The sequence below is a fragment of the Pholcus phalangioides genome, unplaced genomic scaffold (assembly GCF_987345545.1).
Source record: "Pholcus phalangioides strain wild (caught in Gottingen) unplaced genomic scaffold, Ppha-v1.0 ptg000017l_1, whole genome shotgun sequence".
NCBI classification, from domain to species: Eukaryota; Metazoa; Arthropoda; class Arachnida; order Araneae; family Pholcidae; genus Pholcus; species Pholcus phalangioides.
The window spans coordinates 55,989,009-56,011,811 of NW_028301610.1; the positions used below are offsets into that span (position 1 = coordinate 55,989,009).

A 22,803-nucleotide genomic window follows, 5' to 3' on the forward strand; every position below is an offset into this window, starting at 1 on the left:
ATTAAGGGTCTATCTGTTTTCTGCAGACAGATATATTTCTTTTCGGAGGGTTTTTGGCCGTAATCCTCCACACTGGCCAGTGTGGGTTGAAGGAAGCCCATCTGCATCCATTCACTATGTGTTAAACATGGCTATTTATAGGCTGCACCATGAGAAGGTGCGGATAAGACTTTAAGCCTCTACTCCTAGTCGATTCCTTTAAGTCCTCATAATGAAGCAATTAAAGGGCCTTCTCCTAGTTAGCAAGCAAAGACTATTCAACAGCCCTTATATATACTTCAGCCACCTCGTTGGGTATTTTGTTTGTTGTTGCCTTTGTATGTATATATATAATTTGTTACATAGGACAAAAAATATACCTAGAAGCAAATTATTAATGAATAATCTACCCTCAAGTCAATTATACCATTCAAACAACTATATTTAACACTTGTAACCATGTTTCTACTTAATAATTATAACACAGTAGAGAGAGTATAGACAATTGTTTCCTCTAATTTTTTTTCATAGACCCATTAATACGAAGAATTTGTTCTTTATAATTTATTATTTTTAATGCTCATGGGGGGACCAAGCAAAAAGACCCCAAACTTGAAATCCTTTTCCACCAGTGATTTCAACAAGTTCATGAAACAAAATTGTACAGGCCAATTTTAAATGCATCATTTAATGCAAATGACAAATATTGTGCAATATATCAAAAGATTTAATACATAACAGATAATATTGAACATTTTTCAATCTATGTCTGAACCAACCTATCACTAAGTGTACTGCAGTAATTTAATGATTAGAAGTTCCTCAGAGAATGTGGAGGAGGTGCTTGTGTGATTTAGTTGCACAAATGAGATCTTCATGTAATTTTTGACAGCAAGTATGTAAATTGCTCAGGTATTTCTAATGTAGGTGGGCTTCAGAAAAATCATTTGGCCTGGTGGTCTATGATGCTCTTAAGATGGCACGAAAATATGTACTAACACAGAAATATAAAATGTGACCTTATCGATATAGTACAAACATATAATACATTGTTATTGTAATACTTGCTTTCCATGTTTATGAACAAATTTAATATTTATGAATATAGCTTGCATATATGATCTTGCTTATCAGTATATATTTTAGGAGGTTGGTCAGTAGGATTTTTTTACCCAGTCTCAATTATTTATAAAAAATTCACTCATTTTGAATGAATGTTAATGTCATGTTATGAAATCAATTTTTTTATTTTTCTTAAGTTAACACCTACCCTCCACTCAATAGTAAGTCTTGTCTTCATCTATGTCTCAAACTCCTTACCATGGCCCCACGTGCTAGTGCCGGGCCCCCAGGCTGGAATTTTTCATGGGCCCCGCACCCCCCGAAAAATTTTGCTTATCTCTCTCCCTACCCCGAGCTGAGATTATGGTTTATTTTTGCAGTAAAAAAAACAAAACCTCTTTCGGGAAGGGGGCACCTCTCCCCAGCATCAAAGGTGGAGTCGACTGATCTGATGTATATATGAATTGACATCATCGTGCCCTCAGACTTCCAAATCTATCCCCGCCTAGGCCCCCCCCTCCCCAATGAGAAAATCCTACAGAGTTTGTATATACAGTAAAACCTCGCTACAACGACACTCTATGATAAATGTCTCTACAATGATATTTTTAAATCTTGTTTGGAATAGCCTTGTATAATTTCCAACTATCGATACAGCAATATCCTTCACTACAATAAATCCCCTCTATAACGATATTGTTATATAGAATTTGAAACCAGTATACAAAGATATTTTCTTATTTCTCAAAATTCCCCTGTCATGTTTTTAAATTCTTCAACAGTTTTTGCTCTTTTGAGCATGTTTGATAAACATTGGTATTTTGCACTATCTACCTTTCGAAAGTGTTTATTAAGCTGCCGTGAAGCTATTTTCTGTGTAGTACACAAAAGGGCTGTGCAGTTAATCATTTTATAGTATGGAATTTTCTGGTAGTCCATGGTCAGCGGGGCCGTAAGTCGGGTGAGGGGAACAAGTGGGTCTCTTGCCCCGGGCCAGAAGGGGGCTAAAATTTCACTTTTTAACATCTCGAACATTAAATGGGGATGATAAAATGTGTGCTTTCCTCAGCTGATCAAGCATCTAGTTGAGGCCCTGGTGGTCAGTATTCAATATGAAGGGCTTTCAATTTAACAATAACAGCTCTACTATGATATTTTTCTTCGTCCATAGAACATCATTATATCGATATTTCACCTATTTTTATTATGAATATACACTATCAAATTTATCCTCAGTTTCTCTCATATATCCACCGCATCTCATCAGTTTCTTTGTTCATCAAGCAATATACTCGTACTATTCTGCAATATTGTTGGAAATAATGTATTTTTATAAAAAAAATATATTTATAAAAATTTACTACAGAAAAATCGTTTTTCCATTCAGAGTAATTTCAATATTTATAGAACAATCCTTCGAACAATTTGAGCTAGGTACAGTGTACTCTCACCTATACACCCTCTCACTTAATATGGCTTTAAGAGAATTTTCTGCACTCCCGGTCAAAGATATATGCTATTCCATTATACGCTTCTCTCACTTATGCGTCTTTTTTTTTCTTGTTTCCTTGCGCCGATGCTTAAGTGAGAGATCACTGTTCATTTTATATTTCAAAATTAAAAAAACACATTTTATTGACTTAGTTTTGAAACAGATTTGCCATTGCAAAAAGATTTCACATCCTGAACTTACAGTGGCCCACTAGTTAATGAATGAATTCAAATGAATGAAAAATAAAGACCTGATTCAAAGTTACTTGTTTATTCTAGATTCTTACTGCCAATCAAATTAATGGAAGTTTTTTTCAACATTTCAAAATGTCTGGGCTGGTCTGCTAAAATAAGGGGAAAGAGATTCACTAGACATCTCATCAATGTTGCAAAAAGGGTTAAATACACTGTGCACTGGTATGCAAGAGGGCCTGGGTTTGAGTACGGTGGAGACAAGATGACTTTTCAAGTTCATTTCAGCATAATATCAGAAAATGTTTCTTTGATATCTTGGGCTGAGAAAAATCTCTTTCTACCGTCCCACCTGAGGAAGGAGGGGTATTTCCTAAAGTTAAGAGAAACTGCTAATGCTTCTACTTCAGCACCTCACACCACAGTGCATGAAATAAGGTCTCCAGTGGTGTAGATGGTAACATGCTTTACCGGTATGCAAGAGAGCCTGGTTTTGAGTCCTGGTGGAGACAAGATGAATTTTCTTTCCGAGTTCTTATCATACTATCCAGAAGATGTTTCCTTGACACTGTTGGCAATTGAATAATTTATCTAATAAGATCAATTTTATTCAAAATTTAATGATTGAAGCTTCTAAAATGCATGCTTCTGGTGATAAAAATTACTTGGGTATGTCAACATATGTATGAAACTAGAGTCTCTATATAACAAACCACTTTGAACAGTCTTTTACACAAAACAAAATTTCTATATAAACTTTCAATTTTCCTTTAATTTAGAAAAAAAAATCAAAGGTTATATTCCTCTTATGTGAATTTTCTATACAAGGCTTTTGTGGATAAAACAAAGTGATTCCGTTATGCCAGGTGATTCACTATAAGCGTCCAAAAAAATGAATTTATTGCATAGGCGGAGATAGACTTGGAAGTCTGGGGGGGGCAAGGTCATTATTGCTGGGGGGGGCATAATGATGATGATGTCAATTCATATACACACATATACATTAGATCTACCCAATCCACTTTGGGCAGATCTAATTGGGGGGGCAGAGATACCCCCCCCCCCGTATCTCCGCCCATGATTTATTGAATGAAAGATTAAATGGCAGGACCGTAAATAGGCTAAGGCAACCGGGGTACTGCCCCTGTACCCCAATCCAAATGGGGGCCCCACAAATGTTTAGATTTGTTTAGCATAATAAGAGGGACCCCCAAGGCAAAGGCTGCCCTGGGGCTCTGAGAAAGCAAACTGCGGCCCTGGTAAATGGAAATAATACTGAATAACTATCTTCATTGGCCTTGGTCAAAGCATTGGCCTACAAAATGGAACTGAAATAATACAAATATTCATGTTCACTCTACCTATTCAATGAAGCACTGTCTTCTTGACAATTCTGTTAATTTGTAGATATGGCCTATGAAAAATAAACGTTTTACACTTTATGAAACACATAAGGCCGCAACTAGATGCTTGGTCAGCAGGGTCGGTGCTCCCTTAAAACGTTGAAGGAGAGATTAAAGTGTCAAATTTTTGCACCTCCTTTGGTCCACCACCAGGGGCACCAGACCTCAACTGCTCATATCCCCTGGCCCTGGAAACACAATTCAACGCTTCAGCCGTAGATTTATAGAGAGTTAACTAGAGATGCTCAAAACAAAATTTATCAAAAATGTATATTATTTTCATTGTTGCTTATCATTCCTTTGGGTTAGAAGAAACCATGTTGAAAATTCATTTACGTGAAAAAAAAAATTAATCCTTTATGTACGCACCTTGATGTACAACTAACTTACTAAAAGATTTCTAACAACCTAATAACTATTTTGTCACAGATGTGAACAATAAATATTTTTCGGTCCAACCCAGAAGTTTTGCAGGGATATATGTCCTCAAGATAGTACAGCGCCTTAAAAAAGATCAATGCAGAATGTAGCCTCTTTTTTTCAGAAGCAAGGAAAAGAAACCCCTTGATTTTTTTGGACTGGGGGAGATGTATTGTTATACAAACGCTTGCAGCAAAGCTGTCGCTTTATCATGGTCTGCCTACAAGGGTGGGGTTGACGGAGCTCTAGGCCTGGACCATTCTCATCATTTTTTATTTTTCCACACTATGGATTCACTATGGGAGGGGTGCCATGTGATTTATCGGCACCAACAGGCATTATTTCACTGTGGACATCTGTGTTCATGGAAATTTTCATTTCATTCGGACATTATGGCACTCTCTTCTACGCATTAAAACAGCAGGGGTCACATTATAGCCCTGAGGTCACACATCCCAATGCTGGTGTCCTTGTTGGTGTAGGGGAAATACTGCGGTTGTCAGTAGCCTTCGTTGAACGATAACCACAATGTCTTTTCTTCCTTCCTTGGAGAAGGAATCCGAGAGTGGTGCCTTGTAAATTGTTCTTTTCTTTGTTCCTTTTTTTTTTGGTTGCTTCACCTTTTTTTCAACAACACCCAATAAAAAGAATAGTAATACTTAGTTCAAGATATCCACTGATACACATACAAATTGATACGACTGATGTTAAAATGTCCTGTTTCTCCTATGGGGCATATCTGAAAGTAAAAAAATGAAAAGGTCATCCCACTGGCCCCCTTGACTCCCGGGCCCCTGGGCTGGCGGCCATGCTTCTCACATAGCTCGCTGTATTTTTTGTTACACTAAATATTTTTTACATTAAATGTGTGTATCAAGCATTAATAGTATGGAAAAACAAGAGAATTTTTTTAGTCAAATATCTTGATTATACATAGTGACCAAGGGCGTAGTGAGGGGGGACTTGGAAGTCTGGGCCCCTTCCCCCAGAAATGTGAGAAAATGGCCGAAAAAAGAGAAAAAGATGGCCAAATCTATAGTTCTACCACTTTGGTCCCCCTCAAAATGAAAGGGGTCCCCTGAACGAAATTTCTGGCTACACCCCTGATCATGCCGTCATTACAGAGAATAAAGTTGTCCTTTTACACTGAACGAGTGAGTCTTTGTTATGTAGGGGAAAAAATTATTTCTTATTTAAGGAAAGGCAAGCACGTTGTGCTGAAATGTTCCCTTTTTTGTTAAATAATGACAAACAGCGGGTGTAAGGAAAAAAATCTCTCTAAGGACAATCCAGGTTCACTCCCTGGATTGTCGGATAAGTTAGTTTCACCAAAGTTTATGAGATTTTTATTGCGTATGTCTTCCCATTTCAAGGTTGTTGAGGAACTCATTAATTTATTCTTTGCTCACCTCCACTCTTGATGTTCTGCGCAAATCTTGTGTAAAAAGTTTGTGTGTCTTGCCGAGAAGGGAATGACCCAATAGGATTCTCAGGAGTCATACTATCAGCAGATTGGCAACTCTTATTCCATTTCACATCAAGTAGTTTTGCACAAGCAACTGTAATTTTTTTTCTGGTAACTGGGAAACCCCACTCTGATAGGACTTTGAGGCAAACAATAAAAACTGCTTCCATGCTTATATCTAAAGCTGTTTGCTCCTGATGAAAAAAATCTTTCCTTTAGTTAGTTAGTGATAATCACAACAGTACTGACGGGGAATTACCCACCTCTCACTTGGATGGCTTCTTGATTGACACTAAATCACCGGGCAAATTGAAATGTGTGCTAATAAATGCCAGGAGCTTGGGTAATAAGAAAAACTTTTTAGAAACTATGATAGTTGTGGAGGGTCTGGATCTTATAGCCATTACAGAATCTTGTGCAAACGATGGGGATGAATCTTTCTTATACATCTTAGGATACGATACTTTTTTGAGAAATAGATCTGATAGGAAATGAGGTGGAGTGTTGATATACGTGAAATCCTGTTTGAAGGCTAGAGAGTGTAACGTGAAGAGAAGTGATATTCAAACTATATGGGTTGAGCTTGAAAACAAAAGACATCATAAACTTATTGTTGGGGTTTGTTACAATCCACCGAATAGGGATTCAAACTACATCGCCAAATTTCAGGATGAAATTTCCTACATGTGTAAGCATAAGAGGGTTCTCATACTAGGGTATTTCAATTACCCAGGTATTGATTGGGAGAATCTTTCATCTAGAGATCAGTATGAAAGAGACTTTTATAAGTTGGTACTCGAAAAAATTTTTTGTATCAGCATGTATCAGAAGCCACTAGGTACTGCTATTTTGGACTTAATTCTTACTAGTTCTGAGGACCTTGTTGAACATGTTTCGGTGGGGGAAGAGTTTTCTTCTAGTGACCATTGTATAATCAGATTTCACTGAACTTTTCTTCGGGTAAAGTTGATAACAAAAGACTGGTTCCTTGTTTTCGAAGAACTAACTTTGATGTTTTGAGAGGAAGGTTAGCGGAAGTTTTCAAAGACCGGTTGGAATCAGTAGGGGTGGTAAGTCAATGGGAAGAATTTAGTACGAAGCTGTCGTCTGTTTTGCACGACGTCATACCCTTTGTTCGGAAAAAGCGAGTTTGTACATCACACTCTCTATGCTTCACGGATAGTGTGCGGAACCTTTATCTTGAGAAGAAAAAAGCATTCAGAGAGTATAAAAGTGGACGAGCTGATCTATCATTGTTTACTGATAAAAGAAGACTGTTGAAGAAAACGATAAGGGATAGTAAAAAGGAAGTTGAATCTAGGTTGGCAGATAACATTGGCTCTGACCCAAAATCATTTTTTCGATACTTCAATAATGGATGTAAGGGGACAGTTGGCCCCCTCTCGATAGGAGGCTCTAGGGTAGAGAGCAATGTAGGCATGTGTAGCGCTTTCAATGACTTTTTCGCATCGGTTTTTAATGAAGATAATGATATTCGATATACGGGTGTTGCATGGGGTAATAAAACCCTCAACGATATTCAAGTAGAAGACGTGGAGGTCCTAAATCTTCTAAGAAATGTATGTGCAAGCAAAGCGCCAGGACCAGATGATATCTATCCCAGGGTCCTCAGGGAATGTGCTAATGAATTGTTGGGGCCAGTCGCACAGATATACAGGAGTAGTGTTGCTGAGGGTATCGTCCCAAGAGATTGGAAACTTGCTAACGTTGTTCCAATATTTAAGAAGGGTAGTAGGGAAGCGGTGTCAAATTATCGTCCAGTGAGTTTGATGAGCTCCCTCTTGAAAATTTTGGAAATTATCATCAAAAGGCAGTTTGTGAAGTGGATAGTCGAGAATAATGTATTGTCGGATAATCAGCATGGGTTCAGGAAGGGAAAGTCATGTGTAACTAACCTCCTTTGCTTCTATGATCACGTGCCTAAGGCTTTGGGTAAGAGCAAAAATTGTCTACGTTGTTTACCTTGATTTCCAGAAGGCATTCGATCGAGTCCAACATGGCAAACTCTTGAAGCGTTTACACGAGATTGGAATTGGGGGCAACTTGCTGAATTGGATAGAATCATGGTTAAGAGATAGGTCGCAATGAGTTATGGTGAACGGGGAATTCTCTGGTTGGACAGACGTCACAAGTGGAGTTCCTCAGGGAAGTGTCCTTGTCCCCATACTTTTTTCACTTTTTATAGATAAACTCGATCAGGGTATCGATGGGATTACTAGCAAATTCGCAGATGATGTGAAGCTAATGGGGGTAATCGGGAATCAAAGCGATAGGGAGTTGCTCCAGACCAAGTTAAACAGGATTGCAGCATGGGCAAATGAATGGAGCATGACGTTTATCGTAGATAAGTGCATGGTCGCTCATTTTGGTTCGAACAACCCACGGTTCTCTTACGAGTTGAATGGTATCACTATCCTGGATGCAACTAGAGTCACCGATTTGGGTTATTCTCATTGATGAGCGACTTAAGTTTTCTGAAGATTGTTCAGCGGTGGTCAAAAAAGCGAATAGAATGCTTGGTCTCATTTTCAAAAAGGTCTCTTCGCGTTCTCCTAAAGTCACTCTTCCGCTTTTTTGGGGCTTAGTTCGTCCTGGACTGGAGTATGCTGTAAGGTTTTGGGGACCATACCTACAGAGGGACATTGGTTGAAGGGGTGCAGATGCAACGTCCCTTATGGGAGTTGCTTGCCCGGTTCGAAATATCCAGTAATAAGGTGGCAAACGACAAATGGAAAATGATTGCAAATAAACTTTCGCATGAAATATTATTTATTAATTTCAATATAAAGTTAGTCAATTTTAACAATAGATTAGTACAACATGGAGCCCTCTATTTGACATTAACAGAAAGATACTGGCTCACCAATTGATGATCATCAACAGTCAAACTTTTATGCTGATCGGACATCCGATATTGTTAGTCACTTCGACGTAGTTTTTCCCCACAAGTATCAGTGAAGGTCTCTCGGTTGAGAGCCGGATCGTTTTGATTAGCACCAGGAGGCCTCTCAGTTGAGGGCCGAACCACCTTGATCAGCTCCAGGAGGCCTCTCGGTTGAGGGCCGGACCACCTTGATCAGCTCCAGGGGGCCTCTTGGTTGAGGGCCGGACCACTTTGATCAGCAATGAAGAATTTTGACTGTGAAGATTAATTAATGTTTTCGATTCCGGACCTGCCAGGAAACAAATTCAAATACTATAAACTATTTCATTTTAACTAATTATCAGCTTATTTTCCCAGCCTAAGGCCAATGGATACGGTAGCAAGACGGTGAACCGTCCTACTAGAGGGCTTCAGTTGAAAAGAACAAACAAAGGATGAACACAATGTGAGAGACAAAGAGGGAGGAATTTATACTCCTATTTCACAAGAAATTTGGGACCACATGTCCTCGCAAGGCCTTTTCACCTCAACAAAAATATCGGATTTACATATTCATGCGTCACTATATTATAAACATTACAATTGAATTATTACATTGGAATCTGGCAACATGACACAATCCGGAGAGCTGATCAGACTCTCCCGATTATGTAAACAATACCAACAAGACAATAAGAAATGAAATGTTCCGACGGAGGTCTGCAGCCCCCCGCCGAAAACAAGTGAGTACAACACTATATTTTCCGTACAACGAGACTTGTAACAACTCCCCCGGGAGGTTCTTTAATAAAAATATTTAACCTGGCAAACCCTTAAGCCTAGCCCAAACTATACATAATCTGGACCAGACCCCTCCACGAAAATAGCGACATCGTCGTCATGAGGGAAATTAATTTATGTGGGACATCAGTAGCCCGACCTCTGGCCCGTTCTCGTTCGACAGCCGAAAGACCCCACCCGTCGACTGCCGAACTAAGCAAACATTCTGGCCATTACCGGTTTGCCAGCGGGTCCTCTGGTGGTTTTCGGTAACTGAGAGGTCCCTGGGGTCTAAAATAAGAAGGAATTTCCCACATAACGACAAGATCACCATTAACGTAGAGGGATCGGATCCTGATACGTTACATTCCCCCTCACCACGGAAGAATTTTTCCCCAAACGAAAAAATTCTATAGGTTAAAAAAAAAAAACCTAAATTACATAATTACTTGCAAAATACTATGTTAACATATCACCTGGTATATTAAATTTCCCGTTAAATGAAAAGTTATCGACAGCCAAATCAGTATCCCGATTTTGTAAGTACCGCGAAATTTCAACACTACTTCTGAATTTAGTCCCTTCGGGAGAGTAATAAGACGTCAATACAAGGTTCTTTTTTCCTCTTAACAAGAACCCTTTGTCACCCTCTCTGAATCGGAACCAAAAACCTAGAGTAACCGACGGAAGATTTAATGAAATTCGTTTTTACCAACTTAGGAGTGGTGTCTTCCTCGGGATTTTGCCGGTTAAAAGACATACTAGCGTTAGTGCAGTTAGCACTATTTAAGGGCGTTTGTGAAACTTGATGTCGACTCGTATTACTGGAAATGTGCTGTTCAAGGACCTCTTTACTCTCAGGTGACTGCGGGACAGTTTCAGGAACGATTTGGTCACTACTAACGAATCATTTCAAGTCACAAGCATTGACTTTATAAACATTATCATTGGACAAATCCACTATCAGGTAGACAACAGGTGAAATTTTTTCCAGGACCCTACACGGGCCGTCCCATCGTGGTTTCAACTTCGCCATAACATTGCCCTGCGCACTAGAACGGAAATGTGTTGTTCTTAATACCAAATCATCCTGATTTAAAGTGTGCAATATTATTTTTTTGTCATATCTTTTTTGTCTCCTTTGTTGTTTTTTGACATTTTCCTTAACTTGTTTAAGTAAGTTTTCGGGCAAACTCACCCTTTCCCAAACCGGTATGTCCATAGTCCAGTCAAATGGTAAAACTAATTCTCTACCAAGAAATAATTTAGCTGGCGACTGACCCGTAGTTTCCGAGGGAACCGACCTAATAGCAAGACCAAAAAAGGTTAAATTTTTGTCCCAGTCTTTGTTTATCACCAACATAAAAGGAGATCATATGTTTAATTGTCTTATTAAATCTCTAGGTAAGGTTTGATTGAGGATGATAGGGGGTTGTGAACCTTTGCTTGACCTGGAGAACTTTACAAGTTTCCCTCATAAGGTTTGATATAAAACAAGAACCATTATCGGAAACTAATCTTTTTGGAAAGCCATATCTCATGCAGTACTCATGACCAAACTTTTTAGCAACTGCACTTGTTGTAATTCGTCTTAGTGGAAACAACTCTACCCAATTTGTAATAATCGACTACGACTAACAGATGCATGTTCCCTCTGGAAGAAACGGGAAAGGGACCCATGGTGTCACTCCCAACCATTTCTCCTGGATGCTTAACAGAGGTTGACACCATGCCTCCCCATCAACTCGTATTGTCGAATTTGCATGTTTGGCATTTTTTACAGGACAGGACAAATTTTTTTATATCTTTACGCATACCGGGCCAGAACGCGCGCTGTTGGCATCGCTGAAGAGTTTTATTGACTCCCATGTGACCTGAAATGGGACGCGTGTGCATTTCAGTCAGAAATTTCTCTCTGCATGGTGGAGGAATTACTAGCAATTTTTTATTCCTGAATCTAAAAAACAATTTTTGATTTTCAAAAAGGTAATACTTTTCAATTTTTTGTCTTCCGACAGATTTATCATTAAAATATTGTATAGTATCTTGGTAATTTTTTTTCTGTTGAACAATTAACTCAGGTAAATCCAAAAACGAGAACAAATATAATTTTATTATTTGAGATGTTGATTTTTTAAGGAAGGAAAAAACTCATCTCTGCCTCTACCGGGAGTCGAACCCGGGTCCCTCGATTGCCGGACGAGTGCTCTGACCACTAAGCTACAGAGGAGATAGAGATTTCCCTTCGCTAGAGCGTATATATGCCGAACGGAACCGTGCAATGGACGGTGAAACCGATCAGCTAATAGCTCATGGACGACGAGCCACCAGCGGGCTATATATATGACATGAATGTCGCTCTCCACTTGTTAATACAAGATATACAGAAGACTGGATGTTGTGAAGATGTCGTCCATGAGCTATTAGCTGATCGGTTTCACCGTCCATTGCACGGTTCCGTTCGGCATATATACGCTCTAGCGAAGGGAAATCTCTATCTCCTCTGTAGCTTAGTGGTCAGAGCACTCGTCCGGCAATCGAGGGACCCGGGTTCGACTCCCGGTAGAGGCAGAGATGAGTTTTTTCCTTCCTTAAAAAATCAACATCTCAAATAATAAATATCTTCACAACATCCAGTCTTCTGTATATCTTGTATTAACAAGTGGAGAGCGACATTCATGTCATAAATATAATTTATTATCAATATTTTCCTCAAAATCAATTTCGACGGTGACAACAGCGGGCATTCTGGACAGGGCATCAGGGGCCTGCATGGTCGAACCTTTTCTATATTCAAACTTTAAAGGATATTCCTGTAGTAATTGAGCCCATCGGCTTAACCTCCCCTTCAATTGTTTAGCTTCAAAATACCAGGCGACTGCCCTGTGATCTGTTACTATAGTAACGGGTTCTCCTAAAAACCAGGCTCGAAATTTATTACACGCCCAAATAACAGCGAGTCCCTCCTGTTCTGTTACAGAATAATTTTTTTCTGCTGAATTCAAGGTACGACTGGCATAGGCTAACGGCTTTTCCCTGTCAGGCTCAACTTGCTGCAAAATGGCTCCAAGCCCAATTCCTGAGGCATCTGTGTAAATTTTTAAAGCACAATCTTTTTTTCTTGTGGTTAGAACAGGAGCACAAGACGAGATGTTTCAATTTTTCGAACGCCTGTTGGTGTATTTTGCCCCATTTGAACCTTTGCCCTTTTTTTGTCAGGCCGTAGAGGGGGTTAGCGACATCGTCGTCATCAGGGAAATTAATTTATGTGGGACATCAGTAGCCCGACCTCTGGCCCGTTCTCGTTTGACAGCCGAAAGACCCCACCCGTCGACTGCCGAACTAAGCGAACATTCTGGCCCTTACCGGTTTGCCAGCGGGTCCTCGGGTGGTTTCCGGTAACTGAGAGGTCCCTGGGGTCTAAAATAAGAAGGAATTTCCCACATAACGACAAGATCACCATTAACGTAGAGGGATCGGATCCCGATACGTTACACAGAGAAGAGCTACACGAATCCTTATCGGCACACAGGGCTTGAGTTATGAAGAGAGACTTCATTTTTTGAATATGTTTACATTGGATGAACGCAAGTGTCGAGGAGATATGATCGAAGTGTTCAAAATTTTCAATGGGATGGATAGGATGGACCATGAACTTTTAGTACACCGCCAATCGACTGCTTTTACAAGGGGACACCAGTATCGATCGGTGAGGGACAATGCAAGGTTATGGTGTCGCAGGGAATTTTTCTCTAATAGGGTTGTTAATAAATGGAATAGCTTACCCCCGGAGGTAGTAAATTGTAACACGATGGACATGTTTAAAAAGAAATACGATAAACATGTTAGGGTAAATTGAGAAGCTATCCATTCTTAGAATAAGACAACCATAATTATTCTTTATGGGCGTTGTATAATATTTTATCATGGATATATATTGTTTATAATTTGTGTTAATTACATTTTTAATTGGGTTGCTGTATTTTTCAAATATATGACATCCATATTTTTATGGGCATCTTTTTATCAGCCACCTCGTTGGGCATTTTGCCTGTTGTGGCGTTGTATTGGTATTTCATACCCAATCTCAGTGACTCCCCGTAAACATTATATTCAGCAGCAGCTTTTCTGAGAGACATCCCTTTTTTCACAGCTGCATCCATGATATCATTACATTTAATGCACTTTGGCCTAAGAATATACATTTAATGCACTTTGGCCTAAGAATATACATTTAATGCCTATTGGCCTAAAGAACATATTTTTGAGACATTACTTCTTATTGAGGTGGGGTGAGAATTGCCAAAAATCGTGTGACAATACTCTCCCCAGAAATCCGGCATGATTTCACTAATTTTTTAACAATTAGTGATGTGATGTGATTTGAGCTTTGAAATGAAAAAAAAAATAGTTTACCTTCTTTCCCAGCAATAGTAACTAGAACACCACATAAGTTTTAAATTTTTTTCGATAATGGGGCAAACAGCCATTTTAAAAGTGATACTAACATTATAAAAATGGAGCAGAAGAGCTAAGTTTTCTGAAAAAAATTCTACAGAAAATTTACTGAACAATATTACAAATGTTATATGAATGTGTTATTACACATTTCAGAATAAATAAAAGACCAAACAAAAAAAATGGGTAATTTGTCTGGGGATATTTGGGAAACCAAATTTAGATTTTCCTATACCATCTGATCATTTTCTCCTTATCTGACAGCATCTTTCAATTCATCAAAAATGAAAAGACAAAAACTCTACACTATTTTAGTGCTTTATTTCAATTGGTTGATTTTCTATTAAATTTTTAAAATGTTTCAAGAATTTTTCACTCCCTTTGTATTTTGAATTACTCTTATTTATACTTTTGACATTTATTCCAGCAGAAGAGTCCTGATAGGCAGTCCTCCACTGATAGCAGACGTAGTAAGTCATTTGAGGAACGGGAGGAAGAATATGAAAAAGCTCGGGCAAGAATTTTTAATCAAGATGCAAGTAGTTTTTTTATTTAGATAGTTTATAACTGAATAATTTTGTGGCACTGCTCCGGTCATGTCTGGGTCACCATTTTGTTGGGGTTTGTGCTAAACTCCACGATGGTAAAGATTTGATTCCACGTTGTTTTCAAATGCTGACATTAAGTTTAATGTTTTATACACACTTTTAAATTAATATAACAAATTTAAACTTCCTAAAAACATATTAGCAAAAACAATACATCCCCTAAATGTGTCAAAAAAATTAATAAACATCAAAATTATAAATATCGTATCCAAGAGAGCAAGCGCATAACTGAAGAACTGGATTTTTTATTAATGTTAGGTACGAGTCTCATCAGCTTCCTTTGTGCAAATGTGGTGAGCGATGTCAGAGATTGAAGCAGTGCCACAACTTCATGATTATTAAAGAAATCACTATGAAGGCTTTTATTGAATATATCTTGCCTTATCAATTAACCTCTTCTTTTCCAGTATTTTATTTACAACTTAATATCACTTCCATAACATATAAGGAAAGCGGGATTGTGTCTCCATTGGTGTATATGGTAGTGCACTTTCCCAGATTGCAAGAAGACCTAGGTTTTATTCCCTTTGGAGACCAGATGACTATTCTTTCCATGTTTACATCACAATATCCAGAAGTCTAATTCCTTTAATCATCTTATATTTAGAAAGGTAGTCTCTTCTCTATACCTATGAGCAGTCAGGGAGACAATCAAATACATGGAGTGGCTTATGGCCATTTAACATGATTTCTGTGCAGACCATGATGCCTCTGTTATCTTAGTGGTTTTTTTTCTTTTATGGAATGGCATTCTTTTTAGATCAAAGTACACAGAGAATTAAATGTTTGTACAGAGAGTTCAGGCTTATCACCGACAGACAAACGAACTTGAGCTTATAAGTTGTGTCCAAGACTCACACTATGCCAGACATGCTCTTTTTGTAAGGGAGTGAGTGAGGTCCAAACAGCAAGTCTTCTAGTATTCACAATTTGCAATACAGATGACAGCACTAACTTCATACAGAACACTAGATATGCATGCAAACTTATATACACTTCTGGCACAACTCACTTCTGAAAGGGGGTAAAATGGTAGTAAATTTACCCAATGATAGACTGATATTGATTATGTTGGGAAGTAAAACTAACATAAGTACTGAGTTTTAATCATTAGTGTATTCATATTGTCAGTGTTTTTTGTGGCAAGTCCTGGAAATGAAGCAAAGGCGTAATGCATGATATAGCAAAATCACAAATTTATCGTTGGGACAACTGTTTTCACTGAGACTAACAGTAGTTTAGACAGACACATCAAAACATGCTGATTTACACCAGCAATGCAGCTCAAACAGAGCTTTCACACTCAGTTAGAACCAAGACTTAACTAGCTCACTTTCTTGCTTTACTGTTGAGGTCCATGATCTTATAAAGGAAAACTTTGAAAAGTAATAAGATCCACTTTCTTTCAGAATAATCTAGAACTCTACACACCTCTCAGGAATATCTGTGAAGTCACTAACTTGGCTTGATTTACAAGAATTACGACATTTTTGTCTTATTTTTGCAGTGAAAAAATTATTTTACAATATTTAAATAAGAAAAGTTGGCATAAGCAACGATAAATTAAAGCACTAATTACAAATATTTTATAATACTTAATAAAATATCATTAATTTAAAATAATTTCTAAACTGAACAATATATATAAAATAAAATATATTTAGAATACCAGATAATTACAATGTTTCGATGCTAGATAATAGTTTTCACTCTTTAAATCGCAAATCTTTCTACTCATAGACAAACCAAAACTCATATATGTAATCTCTTAATATCTAATGATTTTTGTATCAACAATATAAATGGTAATATAATCATGTCGATTTATCATTAAAAGATTTGTTATCCACAGGCAACATTTGTCTTGAAATGATCAATGTGGAAATCATTAATTATGAAGGTTTCTAACGGTTGGCTGATGCAAAGACATATTTAGGAAAGAGAGAAAATTCACCTGCTCTTGTGGGGAATCGAACCCACATCCTTCCACCTGGAAAGTGAAAGGATGTGGGTTTGATTCCCCAAAAGAGCAGTTGAATTTTCTCTTTCCTAAATATATCTTCGCATCAGCCAGTTGTTAAAACCTTTGTATGGATAGCGGAGAGTGAAATCATTCTCGGATGAATCATTAATTCACAACAAGCATTTTTTTCTTTTAAATGATGGCAGTCTCTGAACATTGCAGTTTCAAACACTAAGTTTCAAATTTTTCTGCATGATTGATAAAATGTTTTAATTCTAAGCATATCAAAATAATGTGTCTCATAAAACATTCAATCTAAAACAATATTTTGTTCAGAAATTTAGAAATTATAGAACTAAAACAGTAGAGTGAAAATTAAATCACAATCACTTGATTTTATGATGTTCGCTAATAGCTGTTTAGCTGTAACATACTTTCAATCATGGAAAATATGTGGGTGTATACAGAACTTATAAATACGCTGACCATGACTAGAATGCCACCATATACAAATACAACGCCACAACAGGCAAAATGCCCATTAATTATGCCCATATTAAGAAGTCACCAATGAATAAGGCAGATACATGAAAAATACACAAACTCCTAATGCATTTGGTAATTCCATTTTGCAAGTATTCAATCAAGATTTTGCATTAGTCTTTCATGCTGGCTCTCAGCTTCATTCTGACCATGACGTTTGAAGTGAACAGACATATTTTTTCCACTGAGAGTTAAGATTTGGTATCCGATCCAAGTGGGATTTTTGGTCTCATAAGTGGTTGAATTTTTTTCCCTCTGAAGATGACACCCATTGTGTGTCGAAATGCATTAGGAGTTTTTGTATTTTTCGTGTACACTCATGTGCAAAATTAAGAGAATTTGCACATTGCATCTATTTTATTTTCACAAAAAGTACTGAACCAAAGGTACTAATAATGCCACCGAAGAAGTATGCAAATATTCAGTGTCAAATACATAAGCATACACATGCATGTGGGCAGAGCTGTGACCACGGAGGGGATGATAAGGGTACAAGGTGTTTTCCACGATTTGTGTGCTTATACTCCTCAGCAACATCGCTGTGTTTCTCGCAGAAGTTTGGTAAATTTTATAAGCTATCGGGTAAAATGAGTTGCCACAAACGTATGGATGACGGAATGAGATGGAAAATCATTGGTAGATTGAAGGCAGGGCAATAAAGTGCAGGTGGCTACAGAGCTTGATGTTATGCCTAGTGTCGTCTGCAATTTGTGGAAAAAGTTTCAGGACACTGGATCCATATCAAGAAGACCTGGACACGGTCGTCGAAGATCCACAACGACCAATTAGGACCATTATTTGGCACTTTCAGTGTGGTGCCAGAGGACTATTACAACATCACAGCTCTCACGTGAGCTGCATGCTGCCACTGGAACTAGAGTTTCACAGTTTAGTGTTGCCCGAAGGCTTCATGAAAGAGGGCTTTATGCCAGAAAACCTGCTGTTTGCATCCCGCTAACTGCAGCACGCAAGAGAGTGTGTATAGTGTAACATGAGGACCCAGGATCCTTCACAAATTCCTTCATTTTAATTAAATTTTGTTTAGGCCCCAGGGACCTCTCGGTTACCGGAAACCACCTGATGTATCCACTGGCATTCCGGCTCGAGCCAGTTATGTTTGCTAAGTCTGGCAGTAAGTGATGGGGTCTCCTGGCTGTTGGGCGAGAACGGAACCAGAGGTCGGGCTACCGATGTCCCACATAAATTCTGTTTACAAAGTGTAACATGACGACCTAGGATCCTTCATAAATTCCGTTTACACTCGTGTGATGGATCCTGAAACTTGTTATATTACCTTCTTCTCCTGATCCTAGGGTCCTGCGGATTGCAGGTGGGAATCCCGCAGAGTCGTCTAACTCCATAAAATGAAAATATTAATGTGCAATATCGAATTATGATTAATGTTTTGCAATGTAATTATTCTTGTATAATTACATTAGACGACTCTGTGGGATTCCCACCAGCGATCCGCGGGACCCTAGGATCAGGAGAGGAAGGTAATACGACAAGTTCCAGGATCCATCACACGGGTGTAAACGGAATTTATGAAGGATCCTAGGTCGTCACGTTACACTTCCATGGTGCAGACAACATCAGCCTCGGACCAGACTTCAGTGGAGCACCGTGCCCTTCATAGATGAGTTGAGATTCAGCCTGGACACTGATTCTCGACGTACGCTCATCTGGAGAGAGCTGGTACCCGATACCATCTCTTCCACATCAGGGAAATTGACCACTATTGTGGTTGAGGTGTCATGGTCTGGGCAGGCATCATGTTGGATGGCCGCACACCCCTCCATATGTTTGGCAGAGGGTCCGTGACTGCTAGAAGGTATAGAGATCTTAGAGCTCTATGTTTGATTTTTCGTTGGCCCTCGGTTCATGGACGACAACGCTGGTCCACATCGGGCTCACCTGGTCAACGATTATCTGCAAAGTGAGGACATTCAGCATATGGATTGGCCAGCCAGATCTAACCTAAATCCTATAGAACACGTCTGGGATGCTCTTGGGAGGGAAATTGCATCTCGCCATCCCCCTCAGAGAACCATCCCGGAACTGAAAACTGCGTTGCTGCAGGAGTGGGTCCAATTGCCACAGGGGCTTCTCAACTGCCTCGCGTTCAGTATGCCGTCGTGCTGTGTGACCTGTCTGACTGTGAGAGGAGACTATACCCCATATTACTCATTTTTGGTTTGATCTCGCAACATGGATTTTGGATATTCCTGCAATGATGAGCTTTACTGACAATCGTGTGTGTACTATGAATTTTGCATGGTACATCTTTCTCTGTTATAACTGTGTATTCATACCAAATTTCATTAAAATCTGTCCACTAGTTTTTCAGAAATTCAACATAATGTGCTGATTCTCTTAATTTTGCACATGAGTTTATTTGGCCTTATTCGTTGGTGACTTCTTAATATTCTTGGGCAAAGTTGCTCTACTCTTCCAGAATGCCACCAATTGTGAAATACTTGAACAATTTGTAATCTTAAAATTAAAAAGAATCTAATTTCTTCATACATGTCACATTGATTTAATTCATTTGTAATGTCATGCTTCAATTAATAAACTTTTTTCATTGAAATCCCTAGGCCATTGTTCTTTACATTTTTACTGATTTTACAATTTATTTTTTATGCAATATATGTAGGACCTGGGTCTTGGTGAATCTCCTGTGAGCAGAAGAAGCAGTCAAGAAGATATTCGGTGGCCAAGCAGTGATACAAGGCCTTGGAGCAGTACAGATTCTGATAGTTCAGGAAGGCCACTTGGTGCTAAAGCTGGTAGTAGCTTTGAGACAGAGGTAGGTCTTAGTGCTTTATGTCATATTTCTCTTGTGAAAACATTTACAAGTTTCTTTATTGAAATAATTGAGTCAGTTTTTTTATAATTGTTATCACTAGCTTTTTTCAACTACCTCATTGGGAAATTTGCTGTAGAGGCCTTTGTGTTTGTATTTGTTTTATGCAGCAATGTGTGCGATATTAACTGAAATTAATTCAAACAAAATTATTTTTCTCATTGTATAACTTATGACGTGTAATGCTGCAGTTGCAAATGACTAGTAGGGAGAGAAAAAAAACCAGTCAGTTATGATTCTGTTAGCACTCTGTGATCTTGTCTTCTGTAGCTATTTGTATTGTATGAATAAAACTTGTGTATTTTTATGGTATTTCTTGAATCTATAGTTGCACATGTACATAAAAATCTGAATTTTAATCTACCTCAAGCACAATAGCAAGTTATAGCTGTATTGATTATATTAAAATATTATGCATTAAATTATATGAAAATACTATGTTATAGCCTTCTGCAGCAAAAGCAGATCGTCCGATGGCTGTGATCTCAAAAGATGAAAACCAGCAGGAGCTGTTGATTCCAAACCGAACGGTCCGTCCTGTTATGAAAAAAGCTAGTAGTTTTGGAGGTATATCTGTCCTTTCTCGAGAAGTGTCAGGAGGGAAAAATGTCACTCCACGAATAACCAAAGCTGGTAAGTGGTCACACAGTTTTGCCAGCATTTTTTCCCATTTTTATTGAGAGTTGTCACACTCTGCTATTCATACAAGGTATAGAAAAACTACAATGTAGAGATGTATACAATTTGAAGAAAAATTCTGCACAAGCCTGTGAATTTTCAATCCAAAATTCATCTTCACATCATAATCCAATTCTTCTGTGACTTATACATTTTTATATAAAAAGACTTCTATTGTAAATGATTCATTTTATTGATGAATGATTTTCATATAATTTGAGTCACTGCTCTGTGGCATAAAGGCACACTCACAAATGTATTAGTGCAAACTACAGTAAAAACCACTGGTAATTAATGAGGTATTTTTTCTTTATTTTATTTAAATCAAGTGCCAATTCCTGGACTCAGATTTTTCAGGATCTATTTTGTAGTAGATAAATTGTATGTATTACGTAACCCAACTATTAATCTTTAATGTGACCCAACTATTTAATCTTTAATGTTACATTTGTAATTAATAACATTCCAATTGATGTTTTGAAATGTTATTAAAAATACTTGAGCTCAAATGTAAGCCAACTTACCCTCCATAAAGCCTTGCTACAGTATATGCCAAGCTCATAATATAAAAAATAAATTTGTCAGACATTCACTGCTAATGTAGGTAATAGATAACAGCATTTAGATAGCACTTATATCACACAACACTATACATAACACTGTTAAGGTGTTCTATAGCCCAACATTTTACTGGTGAACTGTAATGTAAACTGGTGAACTGATCTTAGAGGTATACTTTCTATTTAAAAAAGTATCCAAATAATGTGTTGTACGCAGATGCCATTCATGTTGCAAGGGGTTGTGTAGTTATTAAAATAAAAATGTTAATTTTGTTTGTACGGACACCCTGTGCTCAAAAAATTGAAAAAATTGTTGCCCTGTCTTCTGATGCCAAAACAAAGAAAATTACATTTATAAAGAATTTTTTGAATTTGACTCTTGTCTACAACAGCGTGTAACTCCCGCTATAAGGAGTTTTTTCAATATTTTCTTTCCTCTTTGTTTCTGCTACTGATGAAGGAACTTCATATAGTTCTGAAACACGTATAGCTGTGTTCTTTTTGGAATTTTGGGTATATCTAACATCGATTATTCAATTGTATTATCAAACACAAAAGGTAATTCATTTGCAATGGATTGCTAGATTTGCTGCATCTCGATTACAACCACCAACCCAAGATGAAAGTTCCAGTCCTCACTCTTCTCAAGTGTTCAGTAAATTCATACAATGCCATATGATACTGTCAGGTCATGCACACCTATCTACATGAAATAAAAGCATCATTAGACTTTGAATTTTTCAAAATTTGTGAATCTATTAAGTTGAAATTTGTAATATAACAAAAAAAAAAATTGGGATTTTCATAACTTTGACCTTAGCAGATGGCCCTTCAAAGAACTTATCAAGGGATGCAGTTCCTGGAGGATGGGGAGGGGGCCATGAAATAAAATATTTCCTTTCTTGCAGTTATTTGAAATTCCATCAAAGGTCCTGTGAGAAATATTGCAGTAGGGCCCACCAAAAATCTGATCATAGAAGCCCGGGTCCAGAATGTTGGGGTATGAAATATATTTTCTGTAATTCTAAATTCCATCCAACTGTTTATTCATTAAAAATTTCTTTTGTTGAAGGACAACATTAAAAATGATTCACAAATAGTACAGCACCATGATTATCAACTAACTTAGTCCTACTCTTATGTATATGAGTTTATGAAAGTTGGGATTATGAGATTAATGATGTTTGTGATATTACAGAATATTCATCAATGCACTTCATGCAATAGTAAAAAGATGAATTCGCCTGATTTTATATGCAGTTCTACAGATAGGCCTATAGTTCCTTCACCTGAAACAAAGCTCGTTGGCAGCCGGATTAGCTGTTGTTTTTTCAACCATTCTTATAAAAGACAACAATATTGTTTATTGCTTTCCAAGAAATTAGTAAAATAAGCATTTACACAAGAAATCAAGCATTAAAAAGGGGTGAGCATTTGTGTGATAACGAACC

The 22,803-nt window shown here is 37.8% G+C and overlaps 1 protein-coding gene across 7 annotated transcripts in view; it reads left to right on the forward strand.

The window, feature by feature from the left end:
* LOC149074142 (uncharacterized) overlaps positions 1 to 22,803 on the forward strand; it is a 326,315-nt gene that overhangs the window by 229,746 nt on the left and 73,766 nt on the right. For 6 of the 7 annotated variants that reach the window (XM_089246470.1, XM_089246474.1, XM_089246476.1 and 3 more), the window contains 3 exons: positions 14,562 to 14,669; positions 19,905 to 20,057; positions 20,561 to 20,747. In XM_089246470.1, the coding sequence (XP_089102596.1) occupies positions 14,562 to 14,669; positions 19,905 to 20,057; positions 20,561 to 20,747 (448 nt within the window). The remainder of the gene's footprint in view (positions 1 to 14,561; positions 14,670 to 19,904; positions 20,058 to 20,560; positions 20,748 to 22,803) is intronic. The other variant, XM_089246473.1, reaches the window with a different exon arrangement.